Consider the following 20,264-nt stretch of genomic DNA (forward strand, 5'->3'; position numbering starts at 1 on the left):
GAATCAGGTTGGATTGAAAAAAAAATAGGGGAAGGAAAAACTCAGTTGACCCGGCAAGACACGGTCAAAAACCCGGTTGCAACCCATTGACTTTTGTTTTTTACTAAAACAACGTCGTTTTAATTTTAAAAAAACTGACCCGATGACCCGGTCAAAACCTGGAACTCGGGTCTTGGACCGGACCGAGTCTGAAATCTATTATGACATGTGAACAAAATAAATAGATTTAGAGATAGAAGCTATAAAGAGAAATAATATATAGGAGTTGATAGAACTACCTGCCGGAGAAAAGAAGATTAAGGTAAAATCAATTTATAAAACAAAGCTCAATAAGAATGGAGAAGAGTGGATAAATACAACTCTTGGTTGGTATAAAAAGGATGAACTCGAAAATATAAAGTGGATTATGCAAAAGTATTTGCACTTGTAACTCGGTTAAATATAATTCAAATAGTGATTTTACTTGCAACCTGATAAGAGTGGAAAAATTATCTGTTGAACGTGAAGTCAACTTTCTTTCATGGTGAATGTGAAGAAGTATTTATTGAACAACCTCCTCATTATGAACATAGGGGTAATGGGCGGGTGTACAAAGTGAAAAAGACTTATATGATTTTAAAACAAGTTTCTTAGAATAATTGACATGGTACTTAAAGAAATAATATATGTTAACCTTTATTAGATAATAATATAAATCATATTTTAAAATTTTATCTAAAAATTTAAGCTATTGAGTTGAGATGATTCTTAAACGTGCTATAAGAGCCTTGATGACCATGTAGTCGCTAATTCTAATCTTACCATCTTCATTTATCAAATAAGTATAAGATAATATGAACATGTGTAAGTTTCAAGTTAAAAGGATTTTCACTTGAGGGGATGTGTTAGAGAATAATATAAATTATATCTTGAAACCTTATCTAAAAATTTAAATTATTGGGTTAAGATAGTTATTTAACAATCTTATCTACCAATGAAGCTGAGTCCATTGTTGCAGCTTCATGTATTTATTAAGCAATATGGTCAAGAAGGATATTACATTGACCGAGGTATTAAGCCCGAGTTTAGGTTCTGTTCTTTTTGTGGTTCTTCTCCATACTAAAATTGCGGGTTCAGAATTTTGCTTTTACAAATTATTTTTATTTGTGGACTGAAATTTGTTAGCTATAATTTGTCTTGATAGTTAAATGTTGGTTTGATTTTGTTTTATGCTGGCAACAAAGTAATTTGCAGAAAGGAAGGTGCTTGATGATTTCGGAGAAAGAGAAAGGAAGGAAATGACAGGAAAAAAAAAACACTTCAGTTGGATATAATAATAATAGCAGTAATGTTATATGGTACATACAAACAGAGATTTACATCTCGCAAATGTAAGAGATCATCAAACACTGGTGTTTTTTCTAGGGTTTGGATACAAATCTTGATGATGACTTCATTGGCTGGAAGAGAATCCAAAAGAAAAAAAGAAAAAGAAAAAGATTTTACTGTACACAAAATCAATAATGGGAGTGTACAGTTTCTCTTGGTTTTACAAGGGCTCTTTGTGCTGAACAGATCACCATCATCTCTTCTCTGCCTCAGATCAATCAACAGCTTCCGCTGAGTTTCTTATGACTCTTCTTTGAGAGACTAAAAGCCAAATCACACGTTACAGTCCGCCGGAGATTGGTTTTATTTGCAAGCGAATGCTAGACTGGTCAGATGGACGAGGGTGTCAATTACCGGAGTAGTTAATTCCATTCAAGAGTTTGTTTATCTTTACGTTGATTTTTCGAAGGGTAATTGCTTTGCTCCTTTTTCAACAGCATCTCTCCACAATCTATATCTGACTCCTAGTTTATCATAGGATACCGGCCAATTCCACACATTGGCACCGTTGATCATTCGCTCTTGCTGGCCGAGGACAAGGCGTAGATCCTCATTCAACACCTGTTTCATACAAGTCAGAATACTCCCAACTATATGACCGCCCAGAGTTTCAGGTGGTGCCATGCTGGTGGCTTTTGAGTTCAAAGTTCAACCTAATGATCAAGACGGTAAAAATAAACATAACATAAGACCTGAACGACGGAAAATTTTGTACCTGTTCAGCAAAATGTCTCCATAGGTAATGCATGAAAGGAACATGCTTCAGCACAGGAGCAAAATCCAGTGACATTCTGTATAATAACCTAGTCTTGTGTCTCGAGGAAGGCAAGCAAACATGAAGTTGGTGGAGGTGAGTTGCACACTCTCTGGTGCTTTGTCCCTCTAGTTTTCCAGGCTTTGAGATCCCAATGGTCGATAGCACCATGCAAGGTGGTCGAAATTCCATATCTATGGGATATGGGTCCCAATACCCTTGGAGGCCAGATGCAGGCGTTAAAAACTTCACCAAGCTGAGAGTTTAGATCACAAACAAAACAAAAGGATTTCAAGTCACCTTTCCTTATCCTCACATAAAGTTATCATCACGAGCACCATTAAATTGATTTCTAACACCAATCAGAGATATAGGGCGGATTGATCACATGTTAATGACTTGCAATTTGCAATCTGGATGGAAGTGCATTCATTCATACATTGTTTTTCATGTCATTTGAAAGAAATAACAGATCCACCATGTAGAATCATTGAAAAAACTGAAATTTTCCTCTCTTAGTGTCTGTTTTGGGATTGCGGCCCCAAATAGAAGTTAGTCAAAATTAAAAATAAAAAAATTGCTTCAAATTATTTTTTTTATGTTTTCGGATCGTTTTGATGTATTAATATCACAAATAATTTTTTTAAAATAAAAAAAATATTATTTTGATACATTTATGAACGAAAATCACTTTGAAAAGCAACTGCTACCGCACTCTCAAACAGGCATTTAATAGTGAAATCTTTTAACCATATTCAAAGATGTTACGTTCCAGCTCAACAGTAAAAAGTTATATGAACAAACCTGGGAACGCTCCACCCCTTGGCAAAGGTTGATGTGTGAGTAAAAGGGGCATGCGCAAGATCTAAGAGGTTATCCAGAAGTAGGCCATGTTCCACGGGAAGTTCCATCACAATCTATCATATGCAAGGCATAACGTACATGAGATGACATGCTTGTTAATAAATCATGCAAGCGTAATTCGCAAGCTTTCATCTTTTACAAAAGGTAAAAGTATCTAGATGAATCCAAATCATACCTCAGCATGGACTTGAAAACCTGGAGGAGGTTGTAATGAAGGAAGGGTTGCTGCAGGAGGGTCGCTGCCAGGCCAAACCAAAATCATACCTTCTTGCTCAAAACATGGCAATGATTTTATCTTCACATTAAGTAATCGTGTGGAAGGCATTTTCTCACATTTTCCATCTGTTGAATATTCCCACCCTGATATTTTTTTATCACCAAATTTTAAATACTCAGTGATCTATTCTTTCTTTCCCTGCTTAATCACAAGCAAACATTCAAACCATTTACTATAATTCTCACTGACCATGGTAAGGACATCGGACTCGACCCTCATTCACTGAACCAAGGTGAAGTGGACATGCTCTGTGTGCACAGGTGTTCTGGACACATCCTGGTTTCCCATCCATGCCACGAAAGAGAACCCATGGTTCCTCAAAACAATCAATTGGAATCTGAAACAGAGTGTGGTGAAGGAACTCATAAGAAGACATTCACAAGCTATTGAAATCACAAACGCTTCACAGGGGCGGCTCCTTCCCTCCCCTTTCAAAGTAAAATGTTAGCAGAACTGTAGCAATAAAAATGCTGTTATTTGCAATGTCTGTCGAGTTCCTTTCCATGATGGTATTTCACATATACATAATGAATCACGATTGAAAAGAGTAGTTTACCATGGTGCCATCCTTCAGATCAGTGGAGAAAGCAACAGGATACCAGAAATTCTTCAGGTGAGGATGGTAAGGTTGAACTGGACCTGACACTTTCAAGTTTTTCCGGGGTGACTTGTTTTTTACAGTATCCAGAGATTGAGTTGAAGTGCTGGGAGAAGGGGATGCTTGGTCAGACTCTGCTGGGTTCCTGTCTTGTAACAGCCTATCATTGACCAATTCTTCCATGTAAGCTAGTTTATCTAAGGCAGTAGAAACCCTTGCTTCAGATATATGAACCTGTTATTATTCATGGGTCAGGCATCACAACGTTTATGGAATTGTAAACCTCTACAGCATCTAAAAAGAATTTGATGGTAAAAATTGAAGAGTTTGCTTAATAGCATTGGATGAATGTATGTATCACTTGATCTGTGAACTGGATCCTGATCTAATGAATGTATGCAACCAATTAGTGCTTATTTGCTTCTCAACAGGTATGCATTTTCCATTAATAGAGGGTAGTTTTCCAAACCTGTCTGTGAGCTTGGGATAACTCATCTTGCAACTCCGCAAGCTCCTTCTTCATGGTGCCAATAGACTTGTAATCACGAGCTAAGGGATTTAGAACTTCCACAACCTGCAACCACATTTCCCAAGGTGAGACTTGAAAGTCACCTTATTAAGACATTACTCTCGGTTTAAATTAAAGTAATGAATTTCAACAGACCTTTTCATGAAGGATCATGATAGTAAGTAGATCTTGCCGAGCTCGCCAATCACAGTACTGAATATCATATCTTGCCACTTCAAGTGCTTGATAAGCATCCAAGAACTTCCCTTTAAACTGTGGCATCTTAGACCTCGGATCCTCCACATCAAAGAGTGGACCCCATGTACTCTTCTTATCTAACAACCCACCTTCCTCCCCTAATATTGCAAACACCCTAAACCCTCCTCTAACGCCCTGAAAATCCACACACCGATCACAATTGACGCCATAAAAGTTTACCATAATCTTAGCAGGAAACTATGATCACTATCTAACATAGAACTAAACCAAAAAAATATAAGAGAATAAAAACGAGTAGCATGGTCAGCAACTGCAAGGGTACGGAGATGACTATCATCGCTATCTAACTTAGAACTGAACAAGCCAAGTAAATTTTCCTTCAGATTACCATAAACTAAGATCAATTTAACAAGACAAAAAATTCACATCTTTTGAAGGTAAGCACCAGTAACATTGCTAATTCAATTAACTCAATCAAGTTTCCTCTAAATGTAGTAGGCCAGAGCCCCTGCAACGACAGCAGATAACCTACCAAGAATTCCTATATCGTAGTGTAATCATATTCTGTATAAAGTTGAGAAAATATCATGATAAGATTTTAGGAAATGAGCCAAAAGCCATTTTTTTAATATCCCACAACAGAGAAATATAGTTAAAGAAGAAAGATATAACAAATATCTCATGATAAGTATATCTTCAAATAAAGCTAGCAAGAACCCAGATAAGCGTACAGACAGGTAAATAGAGGAGAAAACATTACCTTTTTACAGTTGAGCTTAGATGATCTACATAGAGAAATGGGCACAGAGAGAGCTGCAGCAGTAGCAAAGGCGGTCATGGCGTTTGAAACTTTGCAGACAAAGCTGCAAGTAAGAGAGAGATCAAAAAAAAGAAAATTCAAGTTTAGAGGTAGAGATTTATTTGTTGATAAGAGGTTGGTGTTTCGCGCGATCTCCGCTGGCCTCCCATGGGTTGCCATGTGGACAGACGTGGACTATGCAGTCTACCACGTGGCAACTCCTTCTTCCACATGCTCGCTCTCGTCTGAGAGAGGAGGATTTTCGGTTCTTGCAATTGTTGGGCTTTCTGCTTTCATATCTTGCCAGCTAGGATTCTCCAGATATCTTTCTCTATCTCTTTGTGTTTTTCTATTTTGTCTTTTTATTCTGCTACTATTTGTTTATTTTATTTATATTTCTTTCTTTTCTTTTGTTGATTTTGAAAGGTTTGTAGGTGGGATTAACTTGCAAGTTAGAGCTATGCTTATGATAAATGTGATGTGATGTGAATTAAAACTATATCCTCCAATTATCTTTGGTTAGTTTGCTATTAGATTTGATGCCCGTAATCCATGGGCAATTTTTTTTTTTTACATAAAAAATAAGTAGCTTAAAGAATCTAAGATTCCAGTCGTTAGTTTAATTAATAATTTAAATAATTTAAATAATATAATAATAATAAATAAACTAGAAAAAAAATAAACATGATTTCATATGAATTATTAAACAATTCAATATTTAAATGTGAAAATATAAAATAAATAATTTAAAAAATAAAAAAAACCTTGTAAACTAAATGAACTCGGAAACTTCACAACCACATATATAAGATTGTGACAATCTCATAGAAATAAAAAAAAATGAGAGATGAAATTGAAATAAATAGATTTAAAAAATGATAAACAAAAAAAAGTCAATTTGTGTTAGTCTTTAAAACCAGAATTCTAGTCATGAACCCGAGACTAACCCCATATAAAAAAAATTATAAAAAATAAGAATTCAAAACTAAAAAAAGGATTAAAAATAAGCAAACATTAGCTTAAAAAAAGAAGAAAAAAAACCAAGCAAAGCAAAACGAATTCTAAATCTGGTCTAATCTCTAATACTCGCAACCCGTGAAATTCTGGACACGGGTTCAATCAAGAAACTTAATTCCCAACTAATTTAATTTTGAATGATGAAATCGTGAAAAAAATATTAGTAAAAAAAATTTGCAAAATAAAAAAAATATAGCAACAAAAAAATAAGGATAAAATTTAATAGAAAAAAATCCAAAGATGAAATTTTAAAAAAGTAAAAAAATGATTCCAAATAAAAAAATAGCAATCAAAAGAATGAAAATCAAATTAAAATATTAAAAAATCATTGGGGTGAAATTGAAAAAAAAATGATAGATTATTTATAGATTAAAAATGGTAGGGGCTAAAATTGAAAAAATATTGTAATTTTATAGATTATTCAAAATTTTAAAAAAATAATAATCAAATGGACATGGAGCAATTAAGAAGGAAAAATAAATTGTAGAGGCTGCTTTGAATTTTTAAAGGAGCTAACATTGAATTCGAGGTGGAGAGAGAGAAAGGGTAAAAAAGAAATGGTCATCGACATCAAACCCGAGATGCTTTTGGGGCACGTGCCACCTATTGCATTAGAAGCATCGAGACCTTTCAAACGTTGACATTCAAGGCGATGTTTGGTAGTTAAACAACCCCTTACTTGCCATTTAAAAAGCACAGGGATCGTCCACTTCACACACGCGCCAACATGTTTTTTTGTTAATATTTAATATATGTTCAATTACAATAATGCCCATGAGTAATCTTCAAATTAACAAAAAAAAACATTGTAAAAAAACAAAAAAGTCATTGAGAGAGAGTTATGTTAATTTTGTCTTTAAGAGAAATAAAGTAATTTTACTATTTCAAAAAAAAATTGAAAAGACCACAATGCTCCTTATTGAAAGGCATTATATTTTTTTTTATTGTAATGTTAAATAAGTAATTTTACCATGCAAAAGAAAAAAGATGAACCTACCCCTGCATTAAATCGCTAAAGACAATTGTATCATATTAAAAAGACCATTTTACCCTCAATGTCTAGATCAAATGTTTTTTTGATCGAGGGATAATTTTGTTATTTTACTATTTCAATGGATAGTTTTTGTTCCTTGGGATACAATAACTTTTCTTCTCCTTTTAGGTTTTTTTTTTTTTGTATTCAGAAAGGGTGAGTAGAAAAACAAAAATTAATAATGTCATTTAATATATTTATATAATTATATAAATATTCCTAAAACATGAAATTAACTTTATATACATTTAAACTCATATTATAAGAGATTCCATCCAAATTGTATATGGATTATGATGAAATCATGGAAAAACTTCATAGAAAAATATTAATTTTCCCTAGCTGATGAATTATAAGTTAAGTCGTGCTCATAAAACAAGTCTCTCATTGAAAGAGTGGTAGTCTGATGATTAAGTTAGTATTTGATTTTTTTCTCAAGCGACAAGCATATCAAAATTCAAGAAGATGAAAAATGATTTTTTTTTGTGGAGGAGATGTGTATTCTCTATCTCATGTTATCTATATAATGGAGAAGTGTAGAATAAGTGTTCAAACCCTCTTTTCTCTCTCAAAACCTGAAAAATATCTAATAAATATCTTAGAAAATATATTATTCATGAATAGTATGAATAATGATAAATAGTACCGTGCAAATAGTACTATTCATTAATAATAAAATAAGATGAGATAGGATAGCTTAATCAGACCGAGCTAAAAAAAAAGAGAGAAAAAGAGAAGAGAGAGAGTAAAGAAAGCTACTTTATAACTCGAATAAGTTGAAAAAGTACTCTATTTGTAATGAACAGCCTCATCACTTTTTCTCTCTCCTACTGATAAGAAAAGGAAATGAGAGAAGAAGAAGAGAGAAGGAGGTGAAACTTGGTCTGATATTTGAGACTCGTTTTGAATGAGCTTCGCATAATAAATATTATTTATAAATAGTAAACAAGATGAGATGAAAGTCAAAGAAAAGAAGAAAAAAAGCTTAGTTGGGCCACTGTCTTACCAAGTCTCGTGGGGCTTGATTGGATCGAGGCCAATATGAGAAATTCAGCAATAGTATTGACTATCAAGCACAATTTTTATTATAATTGAAAAAATACACTTTCATTAACATGTAACATGAGATATTGTAATTTTTTCTTTATTACTTTAAACGTTTCTAATTTGATGTACCGACCCTTATTTTCACGTCTCTTTGTGATTGGGTCGGACTGATTATTAGAGGTTCCAAAGTTTCTGAGTCCAAAAAAAAAAAGTTCAAGGACAATCAACATGATTGGTGAACACTAGATTTATGTGCTCTGCTATGTCACACGAGCTGAAATAATTTTTTTTATATTGATTAAAAAAATACAAAAATAATGCAAATGTGTTTTTAAAAAAATAAAAAAGACTTGAGATATAGACCAAATTGATATAATTTAAATGGATAATTAAAGAACACGCAACTTTAGTAAATGAAACAATTTAGAAAAACATAATTATGGGAGCCTACAAAAAGAAACAAGTTATCAAAACAAAAGGACTCGGATATATGATTTCAGCCTTATCAAATATGGACAAACAAAACATTATAAAAAAAAAACCCTAAGACAACCAAACTTTGTGAATGGGATAACTCAATTAAAGGTAAACGAAGAAACATTATGAAACTCAACTCTAAGATAATCTAACATTGAATAACAAAACATAAAAAAATATTAAATCTAAAAAAAACTTAAGAAAAACCTGAGTTAACTTGCCAAATTTGTTATATAAGTGATGTGATCGGGATAAATAATTAGAAAGAAAATTGCAGAAAGTCACTAAGCCCAATATCAAAAAACCTTTAACTTGAAGGATTGAACTAAAAAGAAAATTAATTTTCAACCAATATAATATTGAATGATGATATTGAAAAAAATATATATTAATATAAAAAATTTTAAAAAATTGATAAATAAAAAAACCCAATATAACCTTGGTAATTTTGAAAATTCATAAAAAAATCATATAGAAAGCAGATAAAAAAACAATGGAGCCTAAACGTTAATAATATAAATGTTGAAAGATAAAATTAAAAATAATACACATGAGCTTGAAAAAGGGGGGAAAACAAACAAACACAAGTGAACCCTCTTAAACCTATGCTAATGTCTCAAACTTGCACCCCATGAAATCCTAGATCTAGACTAAATAAAAATTCTCAATCTTTAACCAATTTAATATTGACAGATGGAATAAAAAAAATATTAATTTAAAAAATTAATTGAAGAAAATTCAACAAAAAATAAGAAATAAAAAGATCCAAAATAACCCGATCATTTTAAATATTAGTGAGAAATTCAACAAAAAACAAATAAATGAAAATAACAACTCTTAATCTTGAATTAAATAAATGTTAAAGGATGAAAGTTAAAAAACATGACCTTAAAGAAAGGGGGAAAATTATTTAAAGAGAATTCAACAAAAAACAGCAAAATAAAACAATTCAGGATAAAAATAAAAGTTTTTAATCTCTAAGTGGATGATGTTTTAAGGATTAAACTGAAAAACACATGAGCCCAAATAAAGAGGTGGAGGGACCAAGCAAACCTAGGTTAACCTCTGAAACTCACAACCCGTTAAATCATAAACTCGAGTTCAATCAAGAACCTTAGTTTCCAACCAATTTAATGTTAAATGATGAAATTATAAAGAAATATCAACAAAAGAATAGGCATTAAATTTAATAGGAAATAAAACTTAAAAAAATGAAATTGAAAAACAAAATCAATTTAAAACATTATCTCAAATAAAACAAATAACAATAAAAATAATGGTGACCGAATTTGAAAGATGAAAAAAATTAAATAAGGATGAAACTAAAAAAGAATTCAGATTTTATACATTATTCCAAATAAAATAAATAGTAATAAAAAAAATAAGAACTAAATCTGAAAGAAAAATAAATTAAAGAGTTGCTTTGAAATTTTTAAGGTGCATGTGCGAAAATTGAGGAGAGAAAAAGAAATAGGAAAAGAAAAGATTGTTGGTATCAAACTAGAGGCTTGTTAACCACACTCATCGCCGCATATATAAGAGGACACCGAGATTATTCAAACATCATCATGAAGTGTAGCATTTGGTCACTGGGTGACCCTGCATGCACTGTGCGAAGGGCATTGGGGTCACCCACTTATTGATGTGTGCATTGCACATGTTAGTAGTTTTTTTTTTACATATTTAAAATTTATTAAAATACAAAAATACCCTTTTATGTCACCTTGATATTAACCAAAAAACTCATAATGAAAGGGGAAAACCCTAGAAGATAGTTGAGTAAATTTTAAATTTAAAGGTAATTAAGTCATTTTACTATACTAAAAAATTAAAAAAGACTAAAATGCCAATGAATGGAAGTTTATTTTTTTAGGGTAACTAAATAATTTTACTGTGTCAAAAAACAAAAAGACCAATTTATCCTCGTATAATTTGAAAATGAGAATTATATCATAGTAAAATAATCGTCTTACCCTTACTACATAGTTCAAAGGTCTTTAATACCTATGATTTGGAAAGAATAAATATCATACGCAACAACATTTTGTTTTGTTAGGGATCATCAATATGATTTAAGAACATTGATTTTTGTTAGTCCAAACCTGTAAAGGGTTTCATTTAGGGATTGGGTCTCGTAGACTTAAAAGTCAAGTTTTTTCCAACAATAACATAGTGAATTTTTTTTTGGATCCAAACTAACACAGTTAAAATAGTAGTATAGGTCTCACCTACGCAACTTGAGATGTGCAGATACCACACATGTGTCTCACATCAAAAATTCTTTTGTTAAGATTCGATCATTTCTTTTTCATTCTTCTCTACTTAAAATGCATTTGGCCCCTCAATTTTTAATTTTTTTAACCTTAATTTTTTTTATTATTATTTTATCCATTTTTTTTAAATAACTTATTTTTATTTAAGATGGGGAAAATAAATATTTTTTTTATTTTTTAGCAGATTATTCCATTATTTTTTAGCAAAATTTGTTTACTTCCAGGAACTAAAGTTAACTAAATAATAAAATTGAGGGATCAAATGAAGTAGGTAAAGAAGAAGAAAAGGAAATGGGTTGGCACAATAAACTAAGAAGGAGAAAGAAAAGAAAAGAAAAAACGAGAGAAAAAATAAAACATTAGAGACACAACAAAGCTTTGATGACAACACCTTTAGTCTCATTGGAAATATCTTGATAAGATGAATTCATATACATCAAAGAAAGATAACAGGACTTCTATTGCATTGGTCTGATAGTTTTTTTGAGCAAAAAATAAATATAAAAGCTTTTCAAATGTGTTTTTTTAATTCTAACTATAAATTAAAAAGTCTATATATGTTTTAATTAAATACATTGAAAACCATCTGCTCCAATAAATACCAAAAACAAAATGTTAATACATTTATTTAACTTGCCTTACTGTGGGTCGAATAATTTTTTTTTCTAATGCAAAAGAATTAATGTGTAGATGTTATTAGTGTCTTTTGACATCGAGTAAAAAATATAACCGTGAATTAAAAAATTAATGCTTACATAGAATAAAATATAGTAAAGATTATATACATTAATAAAAAATATATAAGATCTCAAACTAATTTAATTTTTAATGTGGCAAAAGAATGGAACAATGTTACAATTGTTACAGTAAAACACTATTTTCTTAGACTTTGTATAATAATTTTTTAAAAAAAATTGTAAATAAAAAAATTAAGAAACAAATTACAAAAGAATAAAGATAAGAACAAAAAGAAAGGTATAAATAGATCAAGTGTAGAGTAATAAATATTCAAAATGTAAAAAATAGAAAATAATATTTTTTTTTCAAAAATAAAGTGTAAAAAAAAAGGAAAACTAAAAAAATATTACAAAAATAAATAAAGATAAGAAAAGAAATGGTGATAAATAGGTCAAATGTAAAATAATTAAATACCAAGTAAAAAGAGAGAAAAAAATACAAAGAAAACTTGTTTTCTAAAAAAAAATAAAAAATTATAATTTTACCACCATTACACAAAATATTATCAAAATAAATGATAAAATTTATAATTATACCTTTTCTATGTAAAAATACTATTTTATTTTATTATATGTATAATAATAATTTTTCCAAATTTACTGGCTTGGGAAAAGTTTTTCGTCTGTGTGCTATTGCTGGGGGGCAAAAAAACCTCTAGGGTCCAAAGAGATAGCGGATCACATAAGCAATCTTCAGTATCCTCCTTTCCCTTCCCATTTCCCAACGAACAAGAATAAATGAACTCCTCACTGCCATGTGTAAAGATGTAACCTCCGAAAATATTTGTCTTTCCCTTTTTCTCCCCCTGTCTACACCACACAGACCGAATTATGATAGTGTCTTGAAATTATGGCAAGAACAAGTAGTCAGAATCAGAATGAAAAGAACAAGGTAGGCGCCTTCTTTTTAGCCACCTTAATTCTGTGGTTCGTCTCAGTTTTGTTCGAGATATTCTTCAACAAGCGCACGGAGCTACTTTGGATTGTTGCTGGAGCTTGCCTTTTCCAGATAGCCAATTGGGTCATTCGATCTTTTGTATCCCGTGACCCTCTCTTTGTTAATACCTCCGTTTCTCTCCTCCACTCCACCATCATCTCCGTTTCAGGTTCTTAAAATTTCTATTCTCAATTGGTGTTTCTGATACTTCACTGGGAGTCATTTATTTTCTCGATGTTCGTGTATTGTAATGGTTTGTTGGGTTTCTTAATATAGAAATGTTCGCACTATTAGTATTACAATCATGCTGGGCATCAGCATGGTCACGGTTGCTTTTGTTGTTAACAGGCGCATCAAGTTTTATGCAACCTTTTGCTAAATTGTCCTAAGGAGAATTCTTGATTTTTCTTTTTTGGACAGATTGAGAATGGCCATTGATTTATTTGCTTAAGCAAACAAGTGCGGCCGACATGGCCTATTATTGCGTTAGAAACATAGGAAGTGTGGTATTCAGAGGGAAAAGATACTGGGAGTATAGATAGTATCATCTTCGGGGTGTGTTTGAAAGGCTGTTCAGTGGGGTGATTCTTTTGATGAAAAGCTTATGACTTACTGACTGATACAAAGATATTTAAAAGAGGAGAAAGGTATTCCTAGATTTTACAAATCGATGAAGCTTCAGATGCTCAACTAATTTGATGCTTGTAAACTTTATGTTGCAGTAGCATACTTGCATTCCTTCCATGTGATGTGCTTCCTTCCTTCTTACTTGTCATTATTAATTCCGATCCTTGTCTGCTTGCTGTGTAGTGGTTTCCATTTTGGTAAATCAGTGCTTAAAAAATGGTTCCGATGGGATGTTTGAGCATTCACAACTCGTTGGAGGTACATGGGAGTGGGCGTACGCTGCTTTGTGCTTCTCATGTGGTTATTTTGCATATGATCAGTTGGATATGCTGTTTTACCGATTATACAGTGGTTTGATCCCCTCCATCCTGGTTCACCACATGATACTTCTCATTTGCTTTACTCTAGCTCTGTATCGAAATGTCACAATCAACTACCTTATTCTCACTCTGGTTTGTGAGGCAGGTTACTTTATGTTTCTGAGAACTCGTTTTTGTTTAAATGTAACTGTTTACCCTTTAGGCCTTCATGCAAGCTCAATGCGGGGTGTTGTTATATAGTGCTGACAGTGAAATTCTCTTATCACACAGCTGCATTCAATCTTTCTTCATGTGAGGAAAGTGCGGCGGATGGCTGGCATTCGCAATGCTAAGAGCGCAATTGTGAGGATAGAATGGGTTCTTAATTGGCTCACTTTCATTTTTGCAAGATCCCTGACTCACATCCTCATCACCGTCAAGCTGGTTGCTGATGCTCCCAAGTTTGAAAAGGGTGTGGAGTTGCCACTTGCTCTGTTTGGGATGGCCGGAATGAATTTAATCAATGTTGGCCTTGGCATTGATCTGTTTAATGCCTTCAAAAGAGAGAAATCCTCAGAAAACAGTAATCACCATGGTGAATGACTGGCAGAATGGAGGGCCGAGGGAATGCCTGGGTTGTATCTTGTTTCTCCTTGAAGCTGGTACAGAACTTCAATCTTGCACATTGAAGGGGAGGCATCGGCCGAGAAAAAACAAATAGCTGACTTTCCTTTAAATAAAAGGAAAACTCGCTTTTACGTGCGTGCAAGTAACTATGAATGTTGAATGTCGTCTTCTTTCTTTATGTCACTCTTAGCACTAAAATATTGAACTCTCACTTGCGCCTTCAAGCTTTTCAATGAAATCTATGTTATTGTTATGGTTATGCTTGACAAGAGTATGCCAATTTCACTTTCTCAATTTGTGTGAATTGACTGTGCATTGGATTGTTGTTAGCTCACTGTAAAATTATGCACCCCCACCACAAGTGGAAGTGATTTGTTTTCCACCATTTGTCGAAACCACATGGTAATGGTGATACAGATATTCCTATCAAAAGAAATTTCAAATGTTGTGATATATTCTTCCACTCTATGGAACTTCATATAAAATGTGGCCAGGAATTTGGGAAAAGAAAAGGTCCTACCGGGAGTCGAACCCAGGTCGCTGGATTCAAAGTCCAGAGTGCTAACCACTACACCATAGAACCGTATACGGTCAGTTCTGTGTATACATTTTACCTCTTCTAAAGAGTATCTGCTTTCTTTCCTACCCCCTCCTCCCCACTCCTTAACGAGCAGACACCCTCACTTGCTGGAACAAACTCACTCCAGGTTTCTTTAGCCATTCATTTCTCTTCTCTAATTTTATTGCCAATCCAAATGCTGGCAAGCATAACTTCTCTGGCTGTAATGACTTCTTTGGGAAGTGGAACCATCCAGCAATTGATGCCAGGGATTCAAATTACCATTCTTGAAGCTATATAACAAAGCATTTCGTTGTATTGTATGAATTCAAAATCCAACCAATCTAAATTTAAAACTTCACTTGGATGAAATATTCTGAGACTGTCATTAATGTATATGAAATCCTATGCTTGATTTGGAGTTTGATAATAAAGGTTAATTTTTAAAGTATTTTTTATTTGGAAATACTTTAAAATAATATTTTTTTTTATTTTTTAAAATTTATTTTTAATACCATCATATCAAAACAATTTAAAAAAACATAAAAATTAATTTGAAATTGCAAAAAAGTAAAAATTTTCAGGCACACACATTCAAAATGTAGCCTAAATAGCATTTAATCAACATTAAACCAATTCCCCATTTTACAAGTAACTAATCGTTATCAATGTACCCTTTTTTTTCACTTTTCAACTACTTAACCCTTGCTAAATTTCTAGTTTTACTCCATTCCTACTTCGGGAGAAAATTTTTGCAAAACCATGTCGATTCTTCTCGGAACTGACGTGATTCAATGACACAGCAGATGAAGCTGGAGAAGATACAGATGGGGGTGAGTTTTCTTCCTTTTTATTTACCGAAGAACCGGAACTCACTGGCAATTCTCATAGAACTGGAATCTCTCTTAGGTGAAAACGTTTCATTGGAGTGTCACTTCCAAGGTTCTCCATCACCTTAGGAATTGCTGATCCTCCAGTAGAGAACTCCGGTATGCTTGCAGTGTCTATCAAGAAGTCCTCTAGAGTTGCTAGAGATTTCAGCTGCTTCCCTAGAGAAGCTATTGTTTCCTGGCATTCAGCATGTTTCTTTGCAGCGACATCTAGGTCCTGCTACAGGCAGGTCTTACGATCAGTATATTGGGGACAAAAAAAGAGTACATCTGCAATTTTGATAACTGCATAATAGAGGTTAATGAAAAAATAAACACGTAATGCAGGTGATATTGCTTATTGACCTGCTTTATTTGTTGTTCAACACTTGAGCTTACAGTTTGCTGGAGCTCTTCTTCCTGTTTCTTTCTTGAGAGATTTTCCTCGAGTTCCTGATACTTGACTGCAATTCCCGTCGACAAAACCCTCTCCTTTTCAATCTCTCCTTCTAACGAGTTAACTTTTGCAGACATGGTCCGAGCCTCCAATTCCATGCTAACAAGTCGAGATTCAATTTGCTGCTTTGATTCATTTGCCATTGATAGCTCTTCTTGCAACTCCACCAACTTCTGTTGGGCCTCCCTCAGCTGAAGTTGTGATGCTTCATTCTTGTCCTGACTTTCTGTTAGAGCCATCTCCAACTCATCCCTCTCTGCTTTAATATCTTCTAACTTCTCTTCCAATACAAACGTTTCCCCTTCCATCTTCCTTAATTTCTCTTCCAGTACAAACTTTTCTTCTTCCATCTTCTGTAACTTCTCTTCCAATTCAGCGCTTCGTTTTATTATGAATTCCCGCTCAGCTCTCAACGAGCTTTCAGCATCAATTGATTGTTTGGCAGCATCTTCTGCTCTAGAATTATCAGTTCCAGCTTCATTCTCAGGCAAAGCAGCAAGTCGTTCCATTTCAAGAAAATCATCCATGAGATCAATTTCGACGGGTGAGGCTGGGAGATTTCGATTAATAGATTTTTCATTCTTGAATTGATCAACCTCTGAAATTAGTGCAGATGCCCATGAGTCTGAGCAAATTTGTTCAGACTTGTATGGCCCTGAGCAACTAACTTTGCGAGCATCCAGCACCACAGCATTAAGTTTCTCCCCACTGTCTGATTGACTGTCAGTGAAAGACTCAACATAAACTGAGGATGCAGCAGAAGTCCTGTGATCATTAACAGAGGATGATTTACAAGCCATGGCTTTTAGCCTCCGGCACTCAGCTTCAAGTCTGACCACCTTCTTTATGCTCTCCAGATGTTGTTTGCTGGCTGTTTCAGCTGCTTGGGTACTCAAGTCCCTTTCAACTGTTCTGGCCTCTAACTCTTCTGACTGGGAAAGGAGCTCGAGTTTCAGGGTAGCATTCTCTTGCTCCAAATATTCAAGCTTCTGGCAGAGTTCGTCAACAATCAGTGCAGGAGATTGAGACTTGGCAGCGGCTTCTTTTGTCTTGAGCTCAATAAACTGGTTCTCAAGTTCAGATTTAATGGATTCCCACTCGAGACTTTTCTGCACCACAGCTTCATGAAGCTTTTCTTCCTGCTCTTCTCTTGCTTGTCTCAGCTGCCTAACACAATCTTTAAGGGCCCCATCAAGGTGGCTCACCCGATCTTCCAATGCAGATTTCTGCTGATTTGCAACTTCAATTTGTTTCTTGAGAGCCATTACTTCATTTTCAGCCTTTTCCCAGCCTATAATTGTTTTGAGGAAGCACATCAGCAGATGATAAAGCAAGAGTAGCCATGCTTGGTTCCAAAAAGTTTGTCACTGGGAAATTTGACTTTAAATGAGCTCCTATATATGGATGGCATTGTGGAAAGAACTCCTTTAAATTGAAAAGGAACATATGTCGCAGATCTTGCAATTAGTACAGGACCCTTAATGTTAAGGGAATTCTTAGAAGAATAGAGATTGTATCCTAGACATTAGGGTCTAAATATACCTGCAACAGCTTCTTCAGCAACTTTCGCATGCTGCTTTACTAAGTCATCTTTTGCACTAACATTGACAAGAGCGGCTGATAACTTCTCTGTCAAGCTCTTATTGCTATCATTGACATCTTCATCCCTAGTGACAGTTTTTGATGTCACTTCAGGTGATTGAGCACTGTCAGTTGTAGATGCCTTTGAGGGATCCTGCTTCAGTGATGAGAAAGTGGATGAAACCAACAATGCAAACAAGAAAGTTTTGAAGTCTATGAGATAATAGAAAAGCCAACTCATGGAGAATAGCTGAGTAACTCAACGACAATTTTCCACTGGAGTGAAAAATTCAACAGTCCTTGATTTGATACTTGAAAACAGAGGAAACAACATTTTTAGTTTTCTGCTCATTAGAAATGTCCAATTAGTGATGTGAAGGAGGGTCCTAACAAGATTTCATCTCTCTTCCTCAAAAATACTCTAGGAGGAGGGCTTAGCTGATGTGAGGTACCTTCAAATAGGAGCAGTTTAAACACTCGTACTACTGAAATTAGATTGAAACAGCAAATAGATTGAAAACGTCATGGACTTTCAAAGAAAACTGAAACCTTGCGAGAGAGTCAAATGATTCGCTAAGAGTAAATGGCAACACTCCTGTGAACTAAGGTATGAACAATGGTGTTTGTGACCTTATGTGGAGAATGATGATGCAGTTAGATACTTAAGTAGAACATATTAATATTATAAATGGAGCAGGGCTGTTCAGCCACCTACCTGATCATCAGAGAATCTCTCAGAATGTGAAGTTATTGATCCCGAACTGTCAGTTTCACCAGAACTCCTCTCAGAAGACTTCCTCTTCCACAACCATTTCCTCTTCTCCATCGCAAAATATGGCCGTCAGATGTATTTATCTGCATTTAAATGTACACTTTCGCATCAAATTTCCAAAGATGTGCGTCTGTGTCAGTACATGACTTGCAGGAAATTTACAGACAGCAAAAACTGGATAAACAAGACAAATTCATTGCAAATTGTGGATAGCAGTATAAAAAGTGCAGGAAAAACCACTTTAATAAGCAGAAATGAACAGCTTCTGTTACAAATCTCAAACATTAAACAAAAAGATGACTTGTCTTCTCATTTTATAATCTTTGATTTGAATCCACCGAATAACCATCCAACCCCGCCAACGACGCCAAAAGATTACGCCTCTAAGGACTCCAATGGCACACACAGACAAGTTGACCAAGAATCATGGATGGAGAAATTAAGAAAGAGGAATCGGTAAGAACAAATAACAATGAAATCACCAGAGACCCCGTACTTGAATCACAAAATGGGAACAACCCACCTGCCAAACATGAACCAGTATCAATGAAACAGTAACTAACCAAAAAAAGGGGAAAAAAAACACCCAGATCAAAAAATCCCAACCGACCCATCAAATCTCAAGACCCAAAAACACAGTTGAAAAATCCAAAGACTTAAAAACCAAAATCACGGCACAAAAAATAATATATAGTTATAGTAGAGCTGGAAGGGAACAAAGATGGAGATCAAATACCTTGAACAGGAGACGAAAACAAAATCCAGAGATGAGATGGGAAGGCAAGCCAGAGTTATAAATGGTTCGAGATTTAAGATTTGCAAGGATTAATAAATAAAAAAGAAAGAAAACAAATAATATAGCTCTGCAAAAATCTGTGGAGTGTCAGTCAGAAGATATAAATATCGAGATACTACACAGCAACTAAACAACAACATTAAGCTGATAAAATGAGGGCTTCTATTTCTTGTTTTGAAGCTTTACTTTCTTTCTTTTTTTCTTCGAATAATTAAAAAGAAAAGGAAGCAGAAGTGCATGTGCATGTGCATGTGCGAGAGAGAATGAGACCCTCAACAAAAACAACTTTATCAGCTTTTGTGGTACGGACAATTATAAATTAATTTGTTTTTATTATACGAGTTTTGAGATGAGAGTTTCCACTTATTCCCGCCATTTGCGCCACAGAGGGATTGACTCGCTATCTATAAAGCTATTAATATTGTTGTCAGCCACACCATTTTATCATCCTCTTATATTTTATATATGTATTTTTATTTTACTTATATTGCAATGGTGGGATTTATAAAAAAATTTAATTTGGTTCTTAAATTTTTATTTTACGCAATTAAACCTATATTAGAATTTACATGTTTTTTTTTGTGAGGGTTGAATTGAAAAACAGGTGACTGAAGTGTAATACACAAGTAACATAAATGACATGTTTGAATTTGTTGATGAAATATATTTTTATCGGCTGTATTTTTTTGCTGTAAGATAATCAATATTTTACATTTTTCAAATATTCATTTTGGTATGAAGCTTTTATTATTTTTTCAGTTCTTATTTG

General features: G+C 33.7%; 3 protein-coding genes and 1 non-coding gene across 4 annotated transcripts; 1 reads left to right on the forward strand and 3 right to left on the reverse strand.

Moving 5' to 3' along the window:
- Positions 1–1,283: 1,283 nt before the first annotated feature.
- Positions 1,284–5,503, reverse strand: LOC133695009 (chlorophyllide a oxygenase, chloroplastic-like). Its single transcript, XM_062116738.1, has 9 exons — positions 5,349–5,503; positions 4,526–4,762; positions 4,331–4,435; positions 3,820–4,095; positions 3,453–3,600; positions 3,162–3,346; positions 2,927–3,039; positions 2,084–2,378; positions 1,284–1,929 (listed from the first exon to the last, which is right to left on the reverse strand). The coding sequence occupies exons 1-9, from the start codon at positions 5,424–5,426 to the stop codon at positions 1,759–1,761; spliced, it is 1,608 nt and encodes a 535-aa protein (XP_061972722.1). The 5' UTR covers positions 5,427–5,503; the 3' UTR covers positions 1,284–1,758.
- Positions 5,504–12,597: 7,094 nt separating this feature from the next.
- Positions 12,598–14,720, forward strand: LOC133693352 (uncharacterized). Its single transcript, XM_062114551.1, has 3 exons — positions 12,598–13,077; positions 13,719–13,996; positions 14,126–14,720. The coding sequence occupies exons 1-3, from the start codon at positions 12,822–12,824 to the stop codon at positions 14,435–14,437; spliced, it is 846 nt and encodes a 281-aa protein (XP_061970535.1). The 5' UTR covers positions 12,598–12,821; the 3' UTR covers positions 14,438–14,720.
- Positions 14,721–14,972: 252 nt separating this feature from the next.
- On the reverse strand, positions 14,973–15,044 carry TRNAQ-UUG (transfer RNA glutamine (anticodon UUG)). Its single transcript has one exon. It is a non-coding gene; the product is annotated as a tRNA-Gln (tRNA).
- A 569-nt stretch (positions 15,045–15,613) lies between these two features.
- On the reverse strand, positions 15,614–19,755 carry LOC133693394 (filament-like plant protein). The gene is made up of 5 exons (XM_062114599.1): positions 19,436–19,755; positions 18,643–19,222; positions 17,889–18,084; positions 16,256–17,637; positions 15,614–16,127 (listed from the first exon to the last, which is right to left on the reverse strand). The coding sequence occupies exons 2-5, from the start codon at positions 18,751–18,753 to the stop codon at positions 15,906–15,908; spliced, it is 1,911 nt and encodes a 636-aa protein (XP_061970583.1). The 5' UTR covers positions 18,754–19,222; positions 19,436–19,755; the 3' UTR covers positions 15,614–15,905.
- Positions 19,756–20,264: the final 509 nt, after the last annotated feature.

The sequence above is a fragment of the Populus nigra genome, chromosome 5 (genome assembly GCF_951802175.1).
Source record: "Populus nigra chromosome 5, ddPopNigr1.1, whole genome shotgun sequence".
Classification (NCBI taxonomy): domain Eukaryota; kingdom Viridiplantae; phylum Streptophyta; class Magnoliopsida; order Malpighiales; family Salicaceae; genus Populus; species Populus nigra.

Bases quoted from the DNA above. Each gene is read 5' to 3' on its own strand.
- LOC133693352 (XM_062114551.1), top strand. From the start codon at position 12,822: ATGGCAAGAACAAGTAGTCAGAATCAGAATGAAAAGAACAAGGTAGGC. The intron at 13,078-13,718 runs GTTCTTAAAATT...CTTGCTGTGTAG, and splicing joins CACCATCATCTCCGTTTCAG to TGGTTTCCATTTTGGTAAAT. The intron at 13,997-14,125 runs GCAGGTTACTTT...CTTATCACACAG, and splicing joins TTCTCACTCTGGTTTGTGAG to CTGCATTCAATCTTTCTTCA.
- LOC133695009 (XM_062116738.1), bottom strand. From the start codon at position 5,426: ATGACCGCCTTTGCTACTGCTGCAGCTCTCTCTGTGCCCATTTCTCTA. The intron at 4,436-4,525 runs GTCTGTTGAAAT...ATGTGGTTGCAG, and splicing joins TCATGATCCTTCATGAAAAG to GTTGTGGAAGTTCTAAATCC. The intron at 4,096-4,330 runs GTTTGGAAAACT...GAATAATAACAG, and splicing joins TATCCCAAGCTCACAGACAG to GTTCATATATCTGAAGCAAG.
- LOC133693394 (XM_062114599.1), bottom strand. From the start codon at position 18,753: ATGGAGAAGAGGAAATGGTTGTGGAAGAGGAAGTCTTCTGAGAGGAGT. The intron at 17,638-17,888 runs GTATATTTAGAC...AAACAATTATAG, and splicing joins TGCTGAAGAAGCTGTTGCAG to GCTGGGAAAAGGCTGAAAAT. The intron at 16,128-16,255 runs GTCAATAAGCAA...TGCCTGTAGCAG, and splicing joins TTGAACAACAAATAAAGCAG to GACCTAGATGTCGCTGCAAA.